At 44.4% G+C, this 17,691-nt stretch overlaps 1 protein-coding gene across 1 annotated transcript; it reads right to left on the reverse strand.

Annotated features, from left to right (window-relative positions):
• Positions 1-1,584: 1,584 nt before the first annotated feature.
• LOC121834282 (male-specific histamine-binding salivary protein-like) lies at positions 1,585-15,780 on the reverse strand (the record flags this gene model as incomplete). The annotated part of the gene is made up of 4 exons (XM_042288045.1): positions 15,682-15,780; positions 7,225-7,391; positions 7,070-7,152; positions 1,585-1,662 (listed from the first exon to the last, which is right to left on the reverse strand). Coding segments are annotated over exons 1-4 (427 nt in total), but the record flags the coding sequence as incomplete, so codon positions are not given.
• Positions 15,781-17,691: the final 1,911 nt, after the last annotated feature.

Genomic DNA, 17,691 nt, shown 5'->3' on the forward strand with positions numbered 1-17,691 from the left:
TAATGCATCGGATGGTGCAAGACCAGCCGACCTCGCAGTTATCTAAATTGTCTGTGCATGACTGATTATTTTATTCACTTTTCGCAGCTCTTTAAGCCTGTTCAACAGTGCAAAGCACAACAGCCCCAAAATACTCGGCCGTGCTTTTTACACTGCATAATTTAGGCCGTTGAAATTAATCGTGCGCTTCAGTACCATGGTATTGTAAATTTTACAGCCGCATTTCATGGTGGGTGACAGTAATATTCCTAAAATATCAATATAAAAATGGATAATAAGCAGTGTTGTAGGCGTTACCGAAAAAAAGTAACAAAATACGTTACCCGTCACTTCCACGTAATAGTAACACGTTACCATCCTACGTTATTTCAACCTAAAAGGAACGCGTTACCGTTACCGTTACTGATAAAAGGTAACGCATGTTACTTTGGCGCAACTTTTTTCATTATGAATTATCTGTCTTCGCTGTTTCGAGGTTACGGGTGTGCATACGCGCCATATTTTAAGAAATATGTTCATGCAGACATTGAACATAGTTACTTTATCTTTCTTACGGTTTCACTTAAATACTTACAAAAAAACGCAACGAAAAACGCAAAAAACTCAAAAGTTAACTTGGCTTGGCGCCTAGAAACACGAGAAAAATTTGTATAACTTTTTTTTTAAGACTTCGGAAGAAGAAGTAACTTAACTCCGTTACCCGTTGCTCGAGATATGTAACGTGAATGCGTTAGCCGTTACGGTTCTGAAAAAGTAACGAATATCTACACGTTACCGAAAAAAATGTGACGCGTTACTTGTAACCGCGTTACAGTGCCGTAAAAATGACCGTGCACTGTAAATCTGGTTTACGGTCAATTTCAACACCTAGTGACTGTAGATTTCGACGGTCACCGTTTTTAACTTCGTGTAAAAGAGATTTACAGTGCACCATTATTTTTACGACGCAATAGTGGCAGCATCAGCTGCTGGTTTTTGACCGTGAACTCTACGTTCCAATTTTTACAGTCATTGTGGATGGTATTTCTAACAAGATTTGCTTTACTGGACGGACAAAGATGCAGCTGTCCGTTATTTGTTTGAGAGCTTGTACCGCGCTTGAAATGAGGCCTACCTTCTGGCAAATCTGCAGAATAGCCAATTGGAGGTCAAGCTCATTGCCGGACCCGTCCTCCCGCTTGTCAAAATGCTCTTGATCCTCACCGCCACTGGGCATTACAAAGATGAGCGAGCCTACATAGATAGCCAATACCGGACACCGGGGACTTTCGGTATGGTGCATGCCAGGCAATACCCGCTGACTCCGTTTTGACAGTGAAAGTCAGAAACTTCATCAGCATTAATAGCACAGCTGCAGTGGAATGGTCGGTTCGCAGGTTGTAAAACATGCGTTGTATTGCTTCCATAAAGTGTCCTATCTTGTCGCTGCAATTAGTGGTGACACATCGTAATAATGTGCATTGCTTATTTGTGTCTGCACTTAATACAAAGCGCAACCTATGTTGTGATATGCAGAAACTACATGTACTAAAAAAGTTAACAACGTGGGGTAGAAGTTGAAATTGTGAAGGCCGCACTACTTACTTGGTTCTCCTGTTCCCAAAACGACAACCACGTCACAGGTTCCGTAATCCGAATGAACGAACTGAAATTTAGTGGCCGCTGCCGTCGAACAAACATAATAGACATATATTAGGAATGGCAATCGTCGCAGTCTCTGATAGCTTAAGAAAGGCAGGGTGTGGCTTATTCTGTTCAAGCTTCTGCTTCCTCAACGTTCTTGTCTGCTAATGCCGCGATTTGATTGGCTCAGGACAAATAATAAGTAGATACCTGGGTCGTGCCGCACCCCGCGTTTCTTAAAGATGTCACGTACTGTAAGCAAATAGTTAAAAAAAAAACTATCTTAAACTTTTTTTTAGAAGTCGCATTTTTAGCAAGTTTGGTCTCATAAGCTTTTAAATATCCTCATAGATGCTGTCAAATAGTTGCACTCATAACTGAAATATTTTTTTTTCAGACAAAAATATTATTTCCGTCAAGCTGGCACCATCTCAAGGCCTGTCCAAACAGGCGTTTGAGGCGACAATCACCAAAGTTTCATTGTTTCATCTGCGTGCGCATTGTTTCATCTGCGTTCGCTGTAGGCCATGTACCATACACATCGGGTACGGACACAAATGTCCACATCCTTCAGTTCGCGGGACCAACTTGGCCAAGCAGCGTAACCCAAAATATAGTTCATTTTCATTTTATTTTTTTCCTTCGTGGTACAAATGGCTTCTGCAGCAGGTTTTGCTGTTCCCTTCCCACATCAGCACTCTGGACCCTCTGACGCGTTGCCAGACAATTTTGTGGTCGTGTTTGCAATATTTCTAGGCGTAAATCTGATATGTATTGTAAAGACTTTACTCTTTACAGTGTCTTTCGAAAAATAGTAACACTGTTACAGTTACAAGTTATTTTTCATTAATCGGTATTGAGTGACAGTTGCAAGTTAATAAAAACGAAACTAGTTACCGGTAACGCATTACTAGTGACAAGTTACTGCCCTATACTGATTTATACAAATGTTAAAAATGCGAAAGCATTAACTGTCCCATGGAGCGAAGCCGACGTCATCTAATTTCTGTAGCAGCGAAAAACAGCACCTGAATGCGCACTTGATTAGAGAAACGGCACCAAAATAACCACTGGCAAAGAGGAACGGTACCTAAATTCACTTTTTGACTGAGCGAAACGGCACGTGAATTCATATTGGCGGCAAAGCGGAAGCGCCTCAGAAAAAATGAAACACAAAGAAAAGCATTGTAACTTAGATGCCTCGTCACTGAAGCCGTGGAACCGGCGGGGGGCTGCCGCGCCTGTGCAGTGGGGGAGCGTATGTCACCGCCGGAGTGCCGTGTGAAGAAGGGAGGCGTGGCGCGTTGCTTGTAGGAATACGTTGCGTGTATGAATGCTTTAGCATTCCTACACGTAAGCAGTCTTAAGTGTCTCTGTTGAATTTGTTAGCGCATTTAGCACGTTCATACTACAATCCTAACTGTATTAAGGTAATATTAATATTGAATCAAGCATTAATTATATTTTGTCCTTAGGCAGCTTGAGCTTATTGAGAGATGTGGATTAGTTGATTGCAAATATTACGTAAGTTTTGTACCCCTGCCTAACGGAAAAGTTAATATATCGTCAATAAATGATATTATGGGATTGAATCACCTAGCGATCCCGGGTGAAGATACGAATATCGCAAGCTGATTTCCTAAGCATATAAAGTGATTCAATGAAAATTATATTAATTTTGCAATGTGACCTGGGTATAATGAGAGAATTCAGTGCCTGCATGTGTTAGCATCGCTTACATGATTGTAAGTGACACCTGTCAAGCCGTGTTCGCATTGAGTACGTCTACATGATTTTTATTCTGATCTGTTTTGCTGTGTCCAATAACTGCGTTTCTCGCCATTTTGTGAAAGAATTTTTGTATAATAATACGGATTCCTACAGCAATAATTACGTGCCTCAATCCTTTCGACTTAATAAAATAGCATTTTCTGCAGGCGTCTTAAGGGGTGTCTAAACAGGACACTACAAAACGCACGACTCCGACAAATCGTGAAAATTGAAACGGACGCTTCTATTTTTTACGATTTGTCGGAGTCGTGAAAATTTTTGCACGAGTCGTGAAAATTTTCACGATCACGACTTCTCTCCTTGCCTCCTCCACTTTTTTCTGACGTCGGTGCTGGTCAGATTTGACGTCACACGCCACCTGCGTCTGGCTCAACTCGCCAACGCCCTCACGTAATGCCGCCGCCTCGGCTCGAAGGCCAAGGAGGTCCGGCTTCGGGTGGATTTTGGACATTCCTGCGTCGAAGGGTGCGCTGCGGCCGCCCTGGCTCAGCTTTCTTTGTCAAAATCCACGTTCGTGGCTCGAAAAAAATAAATAAAGTGCAGTGCGCAACAGTGAGACTTTTAGTTGTATGTAGAAACACCGAGAACTTCAGAATATATCATTTATTTCATTAAACTCCAAACCAACCAGGTTTGCTTGTCTATACGAAGTACGTTAGGAACAAGAGCCGCGGGAATCCAATCCAATCCCCAGAAGCGCTGGAAGAGTCCTGTGGATTTGACGGAGTGAAGTTTCCCCCCGACGGCCGACAGCGGAGCGCGGCACGATTGCGTAGTCGTGAGTTTTCTAATATCCTGTTTGGACAGGTCTTTATACGCATACCTCCTGCTATTCCTTACCGATTATTATCGGGTGTAATATTTTGCCCATGTAATAAAGTGTTTTCTAGACCAATTGCTCTGTACAGTTTTTTTTTTTCTTCTTTTTTTTAGCTAATAATACACGCTTGTATTGTTACGACGGTCGATCCACGCACGTTGCCTTCGCTTTGGCGCTTCGACGCGCGCCCTCGATGGCCTTCCTTTGCGACGGCACGAAAAGAGCGCTAAGCCCTTAGCTTCTATGGGGTGTTGGTCGGCGCCGAGGCCCGGGGTGCCGGCGACTCGTGCCACTTGACAGCTCATGCAACCGCCGACCGGTCGGTTTCTAGTTTTGTTTTCGGAACAAAACAAAAATATATAGAAATTCAGATAGAAAAAAAAAATTACATTCTATGTTCCTGATATGCCGAAGGCGTTTTATAGAAATTACTGTTATATTAAAAGTTTTCTATTTTAATTTTTACTTCAATGAGAGTGCTCCACCACCTAAGCGCCGCTGTCGGTAGCGACTCTAATGACAATGCCGCCAATGGCGACGACGTTAATGTGAACGCCGCGAAAATCGGACTTGTACGGGGAGTCGGTAAAGCCCTGACTCGTAATGCCACTCCAGGGGCATTAGGGGTCGGCAGGAGAGCGCGCATCGAGGAACCCTGGTGCCGTATTTCGTGTAGCTGTAGAAGATTTGCGGTTTTCGGTATATTTCCTTTTCTGTTTCGCACATCAATCTTTCTTCCTTGGATTGAAAAACTTCTGACAATGTCATAAAATATCATTTCTGATACACAGTACGTACATTTGATGTTGCAGATGCCGCAAATCCTTCGATCGAGTGAAATTCAGTTCCGAGGATTACCTCATAGATGGCGCCAGCGTGCCAGTGTGTTCTCTCGTCGTAAGAAATTACAAAAACTCGGTCCTAAGCAGACCCTTGTGTGTGAACGGGACTTTACACGCAATGTAAAACCGCAATAGATACTGTGCTGTGTAAATCTACACTATCAGAAATAAAAGGGTATATTCTTACACCCCTTGTCAGATATACGACACCCCGAAACTTCAGTTCGACGTAGAGGGCGCTGACGTCGAGCCGTCGACTCGACAGTAAGCTAGGCCAAAAAATTCAGCAATCCTTACCGGGATTGATGTATGCGGATGATATTGTACTAATGGCTAACAACAGGACAGAGTTGCAGGAATTAATGAGCATCTGTGGTAGGGAAGGAGAGGAATTAGGTTTAGAATTCAGTAGCGAAAAATCGGCAGTCATGATTTTTAACGAGGATGAAGTTGAGAGGCTGAAGATACAGAATATTACAGTTGAGAGAGCTAGTAAATACAAGTATCTAGGAGTATGGATATGTGATGGTGCAGAATATCTCAGAGACCATGAAAAGTATATAATAGGTAAGGGCAACAGAAATGCAGCTGTAATGAAAAATAGAGCACTTTGGAATTACAACAGGTATGAGGTGGTGAGAGAGATTTGGAAAGGGGTCATGGTGCCTGGCTTGACTTTTGGAAACGCAGTGCTATGCATGAAATCCGAAGTGCATGCGAGACTAGAAATAAAACAGCGCGGAGTAGGTAGACTGGCTTTGGGGGCACATTGCAAAACGCCAAACCAGGGAGTACAAGGAGACATGGGATGGGCATCATTTGAGAGCAGGGAAGCGGTGAGCAAGGTAGAATTTGAGGATAGGTTGAGGCAAATGGACGAAAAGCAATGGGCACGAAAGGTTTTCAGCTATTTATACATGAGGAGTGTAGACACAAAGTGGAGACAGCGCACTAGGAAATTAAGAGGAAAGTTTTTGGGCTATAGCGAAGATACCGAAGAGCAAGTCTCAGTTAAGAAGAAAGTTAAGGCCACAGAAAGAGATTGGTGGCTAGAGGGAATGCAGACAAAGACGGCTCTGGAAAGCTATAGATTAAACAAAAGAGTTATTGCCAAAGAAAGCATTTATGACAATTCTAGGGGAAGCTCATTGCTGTTTGAGGCAAGAACGGGTGTTCTGCGAACCAGAACATACAGAGTGAAGTACCAGGAAATTGATACAGTGTGCACTGCTTCTGGAGAGGAGGACGAGACGGCTGAGCACTTGATACTCTACTGTAAAGGGCTTCACCCTATGCCTACCGAAGACAACATAGATTTAATAAAGTCATTGGGTTTTAGAGACAGCGAAGGGAGAGTGGATTTCAAGACTGTAGAGATTACCAAGCAAAGATTAAGTGAATGGTGGCAGAAATCGAGAGAAAACTAGGTATTTTCTTATCCACTGATGGCAAGGGGGTTTCATAGCCTCACTTTCTTTGCACTGCGGAGTGAATATAGATTTCACATTTAAATATTCTAAGCTTAAATGGTAAAACAAAATGGCTAGGTGGCGTAAGCTACCGCCCGATCCAAAGGGCTCAGCCGTATTCATCCATCCATCCATCCGTTCCCAACTTGAACATGCGGCTCGATAGCCGAGTGGTACAACTTAGTTAAATGGCTAATGTACGTGTTATTCACTACAAAAAAAAAAGTTATCGAGGTTTTCTTGGTATTACCGCAAAACCTCAGTGTTTCTTTTCTGTGGTCTTTGATACGTATTTTAGCTGCTTATAATGTGGAATATCTCACCGTTCTCAAGCACCTCGTAAAATTTGAGGCCGTCCGTTCGAAGTCAGCGCTCTGTGCGTCGAAATGAAGTTTTGGGGTGTTGTATATAGGAGAAAAGGTGTAAGAATATACCGTTTTTTTTTTTTTTTTTTTTTTTTTTTTTTTCTGAGGCTGTAAAGTGTGATATCTAGATTTTAAATAAAGTAAGAAATTCCGGCTTACATGTGTCACCTCCCTCCGCATTGCCTATTCGGATGGTGTCGCCGGCCGTGCTGGACACCGTGACACGCACAGTCTTTTCTGTCCTAAATTATAAAGTCAGTTCCTTGTAATCAGGCGAAGCAAAGAAGGGTAGCCAAGGGCAAGTGTATACTTACAAAGAGTTCGTCTGAGGGTCCCTGTACTTCATTGTGCTCTTCGTGGTCTTGGTTCCTTCGTCTTTCTCGGACAATTGTATGGAGACACATTTCCCGTTGCCTCCGAGGGCATCATCATTTTCGTATGAGCGGTACATGAGGTAAAATTTGTCCTGCAGAGTCACAGTCTGGAAAAAAATACATTGAAAACAATTAGTGACTTGAGCTGGCCCAGTGCGGTATCTCTACTTCCTCCATCACCCTAAACATTCTGCAGCGTCTGTTCTTCCGCAGGGCACTTAGGAGAGCCATCACTGCAATCTATGAATGACGGAACTGATCATATGTTTAAATCTAAAAAAGAAAACTTCCGGCGCTGTGGCACTGAGCACAACGCTTAACCTGTTTAAATGCCACAACTCAAACCGTTCTTTTTTTAAAGCTTGAAATTTTTTTTTTTTAGCGCTACCCGCCAATTCTAAATTGTGTCTGTTCGTGCGTTCAACCGTCTGTGCATTTTTCCGCCAAATATAGCGGGAAAGGTGTCGTCACATGACGTTACCCGACGTAACGTGACCTATATTCCTTAGGGAAATTGACGGCCCAACACCTATCTGTCAACTAAGTTTCCCGCTACATTTAGCGGGAAAATTCACGTATTCTGGCCAAAACATCAGGTCAGTTTCACCTGCTAAATTTAGCTGAGAACTGACGTCACGTGACTTGTACACCAGCTCAGTCAGTTGATAATTAGAGCGGAAAAATTCACGTCCTGTGACCTAGAAACCAATCCAGTTTCCCCGCTACATTTGGAGGGGAAAGTATAGTCATCTGACACACCAATTCCCACACCAACTCTGTATACACATCATGAATAGACCGACTTCACTAAGCGTTCAGCGCATGCGTGACGCCGCCATAACTTTAGTTCACAGGAGGCAGACGGCAGTGCATGCGAGGGCTCGTGCCATCCTGTGCTCCAGACGCGCAGAACCCTAGCGGGGTTGTCGCGCGTGCAGAAAGACTAAAGTTACCTCGATGCATCGCGACAGCGGCGGCGTAGTCTAACTGGCTGGTGAGATCGGTATATTAGAGGACCTTAAAAATATAGTTGCTTCCAATTTAAAAACAAAAACGTTTCTCCTGCCGGAACATGTAATGTTGAGCTTCAGAGAAGTGGGCCAAATGCGCCCCGCCACTCGACTTGGTTGTCTGCATCGCTGTCCGCCGTTAACCATGGCAAGAGTTTCGCGCCATATTGTTTCACGAAAAGGGAGTTGCGCCTCGTAATTTCACAATGTTAAATCTATCTCTGAAATACACCGTTGACGACAAGTTTGGGTTGCTAACTGCAGGCGCCGATTTTTACGGCAGATTTTATCTTGAGCCTTGGCATTTTAGGTACCTTATATATTGCGAGTCAAAAATGCACAAACAGGACCACTTTGACATTTTTACTATAAATTTGTTAGTTATTATCTTATATTTTTGTAATATATAGCATTTAATTTTTTTCTCAATATTCTTCGCATAGGGGGTACCGTCTGTATATAAATTGTTGGTCTAGTAGTTTATAAAGACACTTTTTACAGCGCTTCAAGCATGTCCCAAGGTCAAAATTTCGAAACTTCAACGTGCGAATAAAAACACCCATCTTGGAATTAAAAAAAGAAATTAAGTAAAGCCTTTTAAACCGTATCGTCGTCTTTTTAAATTAAAGACATGTTGCACTACTTTGTCTCCGTCTGAAATATAGCGCTTCGAAACAGATACATTTGGATACATTTACATTTACCCAATATCTTTATTAATATCTTACCTTTTTTAAGCTTTACTGTTCGGTTTTTTCTAATATATTTTCCTCAAAAGGATATATCATCTACAGGGTGTCACAAAAGAAAATTTACACGGTCTTTTTTACCGCAAAAATAAACTAAGCATCGCCGAACGCTCATTCTCCGCCCAAAGGTAGAGCTAGAGGTCACAACCAGATGCCAAAGTTTCAGCCCGATCCAATAACTTAATCAAAAGTTATGTGATTTTCTAAAAAGTTCAATGGAAAAATGGCGGCCGACGGAGTTTTCAAACACATGGGGCTCTATGGCACCAGAAACCGAAAACGGGCAAAAATGGGCTCCATTTTCCCATTGAAATTTTCAGAAAATCACTTATAACCTTTGATTAAGTTATCGGATCGGGCTGAAACTTTGGCATCTGGTTGTGACCTCTAGCTCTACCTTTGGGCGGAGAATGAGCGTTTGGCGATGCCTAGTTTATTTTTGCGGTAAAAAAGACCGTGTAAATTTTCATTTGTGACACCCTGTATATATAAACTGATGTTTAGCTTATGAATGAAGCTATTTATAGTGCTTCAAACATGTCTCAAGGTAAAACGTTCCGCAACTTCACGTGCATTAAGAAAACAACTTTGTTTTCGTTTTTATGTAGGCGAATCATTTTACACAATATCACCACTTTTCCGTAAAGAAGGCATGTTGCATTGCTTTATCTCCGTCTTAAATATTGTCACGGGTAGTGACCAAAAAAACAATAGATGAACAGGAAGAAATAAACGTTTAATGTGGCGAACTTGTGCCAAAAATAAAAGAGTACAAAAGATAATAACAAAGCGTCGCGGGCGTCGAAATCGGCGAAACCGCAGGATCGAGCGCTGGGGCGAGACTGACTCGACAAGGTCGCGGGCGGCCTCTTATCTAGAGTGCGTCGCTATCTCGAAGATTCGGCGAAAGCGGTTCGAGCGTCGCGTGATCGGGGCGAGAATGAACACGCACTTTCTAGAAAACAAAAGCAGGGATAAATGATAGAAGTTACGTGTGGCACATGAATAAACGGGAACTTTCTGGAGGACCGTGACCGAGCGTTGCTTTCTCAGCCTTGCTCGCGGCAATATAGCGCTTCGAAAAGCTCACATTTGGCTACTTTTACATTTCGACTTCCTATTTGTGTTCTTTTTTAATTCCTGGTGTTTAAATATATAGCATTGGAATATATTCTACTGTTATTCACATAAGTACCTATCATTTGCATATACACATAAGTTGTAGCTCTAGATTACAAGCAAAAATAACGCTTCAAACCATATCCCAAAATAAAATAAAAGTACCTCAGATTGAACGTCATATTTAATAAAAATCTCGGTATATACATGTATGTATATATATATATATATATATATATATATATATAGGGAGTTTCACGAAAGGTGGACAAATTCGAAATTTGTCCGCCTTTCGTGTCGTCTTGGTCCTGGGCCAGGGGCCTATTTAGGAAAATTATTAAAATCCGGAATAATCAAATTGTTAATTACTTTTGCGTAATTAACTTCTTAAATATAGCGTTTAAGAGCATGGTTTTAATTGGAAAATTGCTCAGCATCATCGAAAAACAGTAAAGCAACAAATTGCAGAACGATAGAAGTCCCGCGAAGCATTTTACGGCTTTCTGAAAAACCGCACAAATTCGACAGGTATATAAGTTTCGGTTTGCAATCGGAGCGCATCTCGGCCCCGACGGCACCGCGCCCCGTGGAGAAATAGTGAAACCAGCCTCGGCTGCGTTGTCCGAGTACAGCGCAACGCAGCAGTGTGCGCTGCCCTCGCGCAACTGCGTTCCAACAGATCACCAGTGTGCCTGCTGATCAGTTGCAAGGTTGTATTGGTTTGTGGCATGACCTTGAATCCTATACACCTCAAAAGGGCATTCAAGTGGATAAATAAATCGTCCATTTATTGTCATAACTCAATCTGCAATCCCTAAGGAACCTAGAAAGCCCAAAATTATATTCAAGAGCGGCCGACTTCTATATTAAAAGTGCAATCAAATATCGTACCACGCTTCTCTTTCTGCACCGTGGCGCAGACAACCAGGGAGCGCCACCAGACGAGAAGGCAGCATGGGAGAGCACGCGACAGCCAATTACGAGTGACGGCTTCCCGGCGGACTGATTTTTCGGAGGCGCGCGTATTCTAAAATTCAGTCCGCCGGGAAGCCGTCACCCGTGATTGGCTGTCGCGTGCCCCTACATGTTGTCTTCCCGTTTGGTGGCACCCCCCGGTGTTCTGCGCGACGGCGCAGAAAGGTGGGCGTCACACGATCTTTGATTGGATTTTTAACAGGAAAATCGACCACCCCTAAATGTAGTTTAGGTTTTTTAGGATGCTTTAGAACCAAGAGATTGAGTTAGGACGGTAAATAGAGGTTATCCGAATCCACTTGAGTGCACCTGTAATGCAGGTGGAAGTATTACGGTGAAAGGTGTGTATTGTTTGACAAAGTTCCATCGTTTAGAAACCTTTTCGAGCTCTTCAACTGCCGCTAAGAAGACTGCAAAAATGTGAAGATTGCGGATGGTCGGCATCTTGGTGGCTGCTGCTTGTATAGTGACCTGGATGGCCTGTAGTTCCATGACAAGAGGGTCGACTTTCCCAGATGCACATCGCTGGTGCCCCTGAGTGCAAGAATGTCGAAGGAGCTGTTTAGGAAAGAAAATCGGCCGCCGTCCGGGGAAGATTGCGGTATCCGCGTAAACTTGACAGTGGTTGTCGTTCTGTGTTTTGCGGGCAGGGACGTTAGGAGGGCGTGCCTCCCTGATCGCGAAGTCGTAACTTGGTCGGTTTCTTGGTGGTAATGTGGGTGAATTTCCATTGGGGTGTTGGTCTCGACTGAACGTCCAGCGGGGGGCCACGTTGAAAATGCGCACGTAGCGCAGCAACCGCTGGTACAAACTGCTGTTCCCTTGCCTGTTCTCGTTGAGAGATGAGCTTCGAGATTGTGTTCAGCCTCGTGTGTTTTTGTAGGATTGAAATTGGAGTAAAGCGAGGCAGCGTCGTTATAGCGCGCATTGCGTCACGATTCCTGGTTTCAAATTGCGACCACTGTGCCGGCGTGAGTCGTTGGAACTGCGCCTGGTATATAATTCACGGTTGCAAGATGGCACGCACCAGCCGTCGAGCAATGTCTGTACGGGCACCACCAGCTTTCGGCGCTATCCGTCGAGTGAGAGGTTGTGGTGGCAGATGTTTGCCTAATCTTTCGGAGCCCTTCGGTTTGAATATCCAGGCGCAATGTCCGGACATTTGTATTTTTATGTATTGTTATGGTACCCAGCTTGAGTTGAAAGGGGGTCTGAGTGAATTGCTTACATCCCGCCTTGATTGCTACACAACGTTGTTGCATTTTTGCGAAGAAATTTACAGCCCAGCTCGTTCTGAATAGTTCAGAAGAATATCAAGGGCTTCTTGGAACAGCTCGGCTTGCCAGAGAGGTCCTTGTGACTAGGCCATAAAGTGACGTCGACAGCATAGATGAGACATTCGACGTCCGGAACCCGATGGTGTTGCCATGCTAGAGATATCAATGGAATGTCAAAAAGGAGCGGAGACAAGACGGTGCCTTGGGATACTCCCCTATTGGATGTAAAACATCTTTCTCATTGTCCATCCACCCTTATAGCAAAGGTTTGATTCGGAAGGAAAGAGTATACAAACCGTGTAACCCGCGGAAGAAGCTCCAGCTCTAGGCGGAGCTCAAGTTTGTCTTCTTTTGCAGGGGTTGTGGTGACGTCAGAACGCCGAGCTCTGATTGGCTCTGATTGAAGGACAGTGGGTAGACCTCAAGGCAGGTTTCTTTGAGGTCTACCCACTATCCTTCAATCAGAGCCTAACAGAGCTCGGCGTCTTTCTGATGGAACCGCAACTTCTGCGCAAGGAGGTCACGACTTGCTCTCCGGATAAGGTTGGTCATTATGATTCTGTGGTTAATATTGTCATACGCTTTGGCAATGTCTAAAGCTACCATCGTGCATTCAACTTGACCTGTATGATGTCGTCCACCAGAACTGACAGGCCCTTCTCAGTACCCTATTACGGTTGAAAGCTGATTTGCACGGGGTGATACTTACCGTAGCTTTTGAGCCACCAGGACACTCGTGTGGCCAGCATCCTCTCTACAAGCTTGCAAATCATGGGTGTAAGCGAAATTAAATCGTAAATCTTGGAGATTGTTGGGTGTCTTTTCTGTCTTCCAGATAGGGCCACAAAAGAATGTTTCCAGTCAGAGGGGATGTCTCCTGTCTCCCATAGTTGGTTGATGGCCTGCAGGAGTGTGTCAAGAACCAGACCTTCCAGGTTTCGAAACACCTCAGTAGAGACACCCTCGTGACAGGGGGTCGTGCGTTTCTTTGCAGTTTTAATCGCCGCAATAAGTTAAGCCATGCTAAAAGAACTAGATAAGTCTGCCTGGGAGTTGGACTCAGACTCGTCAATATCGGGGCACTGTATGGGTGAAGCCTGGTCATATTTGGGAAAGAATGTTCGAGCTGCATAGGTTGCAAAATTTTTCAGTGCGCTTCGCAGTGCGAGACGAACACACGCAGCTGGGTCGGGCTGTTTTCCCCATCGCTCCATGGAGTGACGCGTGCGTTAGAGAGCTTTGTTTTTAGTACCGGTCCCAAGGCTACCACACCACTCAAACCACCTTTGTCTCGGAAGCTGTTTCTCGTGCCGACGCGCTTCGGCCGCAAGATGGTTCATATGGGATCGACTACCAGGCATAGCCGTCCGGCAACACGTGACATCTCGTACCACGTGATAACCATGTCCTGGACGGCCCGATGCCAATGTTGCCGGACGGAGCTGAAGTTTCGGTTTCTACTTCTGCTCATGTTGAAATTTAAATTTAAAAATATATATACCATTTTTCGCGAAGCAAATGGCGTAGTGTCTTTTACTAGTGCTTTTTAAGGCGAAATCACTCATTATTCCGATATCTTCAGAATTGAGCGGAGTTGGCCTTTAATTCGACCGCAGCCAGCACTGTGATTCGACGAAGGGAATCAATAAGCGCCAAAAACGCATCATCACGGCGTTAGTCGCCTTTATAAGCTTTCTGTTACCGTGTAAACCAGTCACGCAAAGTGAATGCTGCTTAATACTGCGCCATTTTTATTTGGTCCGTGATTGGCTTAGCCGTTATTACCAAACGCAGAAAGGCGACGAGTGCCGTGACAATGCACTTTTGGCGCTGTATGATTGGCTCCATTGGATCGTGGCGTTTGCCGCGGTTGGACCTAATGTGAAACGGTATATAGAGAGGAATCGGAAAGCGGGTTTATTGCAGGACACTGCTGCAAGTTTTAAGGCATTGCGTCTGGTTTAGAACGGCCAACGTTTTTAATCAGAAGGAGGCCACAAGACTCTGCTGCAGCTTTCCGGAAATCAAAGTGATGCACACCATTTAATATCGCGGTTTCTATCGAGAACGAGAAGCCCGCAAACGCACTTAGGTGCTTTTCGGGCGCTACAGGAGGGCTGAACAATTCTCGTACTGTATGACCGAGTTTCACCATAGCGACAAACCCAAAGAAACAACAATTACATGTCTAAAACACATGCAGCATGCTCGAGATGTTACCTTTGGCAGGCGTTTAGTCGTTCGGTGCTCGTGAAGTAAGCACGAGTGAGTGCAAGCCTGCAAAATGATGCCCTCGCCTGCATGATGCTCGTGTTTGAGCATAGACTCCTTTATTCTACAAAGCTTGTCAAATCGCGAAAGACACTCTTTGAGGCTTTTCATTGTCGTCTCTTTCGGTTTGTCGCTCTAATGGGACTCTGGAATGGATTACACGTTTTAGAGGAATAAACGGAGAAGAAAAGGAAAAACAAAGAGCAGGCTCAACCGCACAGCAATTTCCAGATCGTGCACGTTTCTTGAATAGGCAGCAGAATACAGAAAGCGGGCTTCACGGTGATTTTAATAAAATCTAGAGGCTATAAAAGACATTTTGGGCTGGGAAAAATAATTTTGGATTGGAATCTTACTAATCGCATATCGTTCAGGGGTCCAAATTTAAAAAAAAAAGGCATAAAGTGAAACCTGTTTTTCCGTATGAAAATTTGAAAATATACCGTACTATTTCATACCTTATTTCCTTCAAAAACTTTCCGCCTTTTCACTGTGCTACATCCGCGGTACCCAAAGCACGCCAGCCTGCACCTGCTCAGGCATTGGACTTGAGCACTGCGTCACTCGGACGCAGTCGCTCGTCAAAAATCAATCCGTCGACGAATATTTAAATTCGTGTTCGTGGCCAATGATTGCCGTGACGGCAATTATCGTCGCTTGCGAATGACACGTTCCATGGTTTGCTTAAAAAGGAAGGTGGAAGCTTGGAACCATCGAACCAAGCACGCTACACACCACGTGATTTCTCACTTCGCTTTTCATGGCCTCTTTAAGCAGCTTTATTTTGAAATCTAAGTAAAATAACGCCAATTTTAAATACTACAATTTTAAATCCGAGTAACTATACTATAAACGGCGAAGCTACTGGAAAATCTAAAGCGACATTTCAAACATTAGGACTTTACGAAACATATAGTTTCAAAAACTGCGCGTGTTTTGGAGGAAAAATGAGAATCAAGCATTGTTATACTCAAGTAATCCTTTTCCCGTTATTACCTTCCATGCGTCCACAGGTCCATTTGACGAGGTCTCCTCAGAGGCAACACTGGCGATGGCGGCCACAAGGCTAGCAAACACAAGCAGTGTAGGATACATCTTGACTTCTTCAGCTCGACCAGAAAGGGAGATCTAAGTTAAGTAGAAAACTGTTCGTTAGTCACAAAGTTTCACTATGAAATAGCATGCGTGTAGAAAGAAACGAGTGGTAAGAATATCGGTGGCTCACCTTGGCAGATGTGTTGCTTCTTCGGATCCCTGTTCAAGACTGACTCTGTGTACGAGGCAAAGCTGCTTTTAAAGGAATCGTTTGGCAGTAGGTCAGTGATTATCATTCCTTTGATATTCCGCTTCTTACATTTCACTTGATTTCCTCTCGAAACATTTCGCTTGAATTTTGATTCGTAATATTTTATTTTTTTATTTCACAGTGTTTACGGTTCTCTTGAATTTGAAAAGAGCGACAACGAAGACGATTTGGAAGTTCAGTTTAACAATTGAAATACCTAGTAAAAAGGGGCCGTCACTTTTAGAGCCATTTTCTTGTCAATTGTGACGACTCCTCAACGTCAACGAGAAAGACGTTCCTTAGACCGTCAACATGGGGACAGGGAAGAGCGACGAGGGAGTGCAAGAAAACAAGCAAAATGCCCGCTGTAAGAAAGCGTTCCGATTAGCTGCCACTGGGAGCACGTCATCGGACTGGCAACCTATCCCGATGCGATCGCGTTTCGCACCTTGGCGTTGCTGCAGTGTTGGTACAGTCCTAATCACACTTGTCTATAACGCGCGAGCGAGCGGCTTTCTCCGGGGAGCGCTGGACTGGTGGCATTCGCGGAAACTAAGCTAGTCACGTGGCCCAACATAGAACGGCCCGCTCGAGGGGTGTCCTGCCCACTCTATCATCTTGATAAGCGATAAAAATAAAGTGCTTTATGATATTTTTTTTTTTATTTTTTGATGACGACATCGTTTATACGCCTTCATGCTGTACTCTGTTCATTGTTCAGCCTTCCGCGTTCGCCGCCAGCTGATAGAGTAGGCAGGACGACACCCCTCGAGCGGGCCGTTCCATGCTGCGCCACGTGACTAGCTTAGTTACCGCGAATGGCACCAGTCTAGCGCTCCCCGGAGAAAGCCGCACGCTCGCGCGTTATAGACAAGTGTGATTAGCACTGTACATAAAAAATAAAAAAAAAACTCTAAATTCGTGGAGATTGGCTGATTTCGAAGAGGCCGCGAGCCGAGGTATGCAACAACAACGAGCGCCCGAAAGAGAAAGCAGCGAAGGCGGCGGCGGCGGCGGCGGTGGCGACGGGAGAGGGTGGAGGATGAATAATGTTTCGGGGAGATTCCGCCCCCTCCACTCCCCCCCGACTACGCGCCTGCTAGTGACAGTTGTGAATGGTCGTCGAATAGACCAGTCGGTGGAGGCGGTGGTTGGCTTGTTAAGTTCCGGTACCCATTTTGGACGGCTGACCGTCTCAGGCGCGTTAAGTCCGTGCTCCGATTGAAAAGCCAAAATATCCGCTGGCGTTGAAGAAAAGATTTGTTCATACATCTCCCCTGAAAACGAATTCATCTATCCAACAGTAACGAACCGATAGAACAGCGACAGAAAAGTTGTCGAGATGAGGAGACATGCGGACCGCTCTGCCCCTTTTATATTGCTTAGGCCAGCGAATAAAGAGACTTCGATTGGAAAGCCGAGATATCAGTTAGCGTTGCGGAAAAGGTTTGTTCATGCACCTCGCCTGAAAACAAATTGACGGGATATCAAAGGGTGGTGTGCCGTTATCGGCGCGGCACATCGACGGTTTTCGTTTGGCGCTGGAAGACGAAGCCACGGAACATCTGACAAGTTTGACAGCGTCCTGCGTCGACAAGCGAGTTCAAGAATGTTGTCCTTCATTTGAATCTGGACAGCATGCATAATCAATGAATATATAGATCACTCAAGGTAACTTTCCGCATGGGTGCTCAAAGAGAGCCTTCAAACCTTTTACGAAT

The sequence above is a fragment of the Ixodes scapularis genome, unplaced genomic scaffold (assembly GCF_016920785.2).
Source record: "Ixodes scapularis isolate PalLabHiFi unplaced genomic scaffold, ASM1692078v2 ptg001014l_1___fragment_2___debris__unscaffolded, whole genome shotgun sequence".
Lineage (NCBI taxonomy): Eukaryota > Metazoa > Arthropoda > Arachnida > Ixodida > Ixodidae > Ixodes > Ixodes scapularis.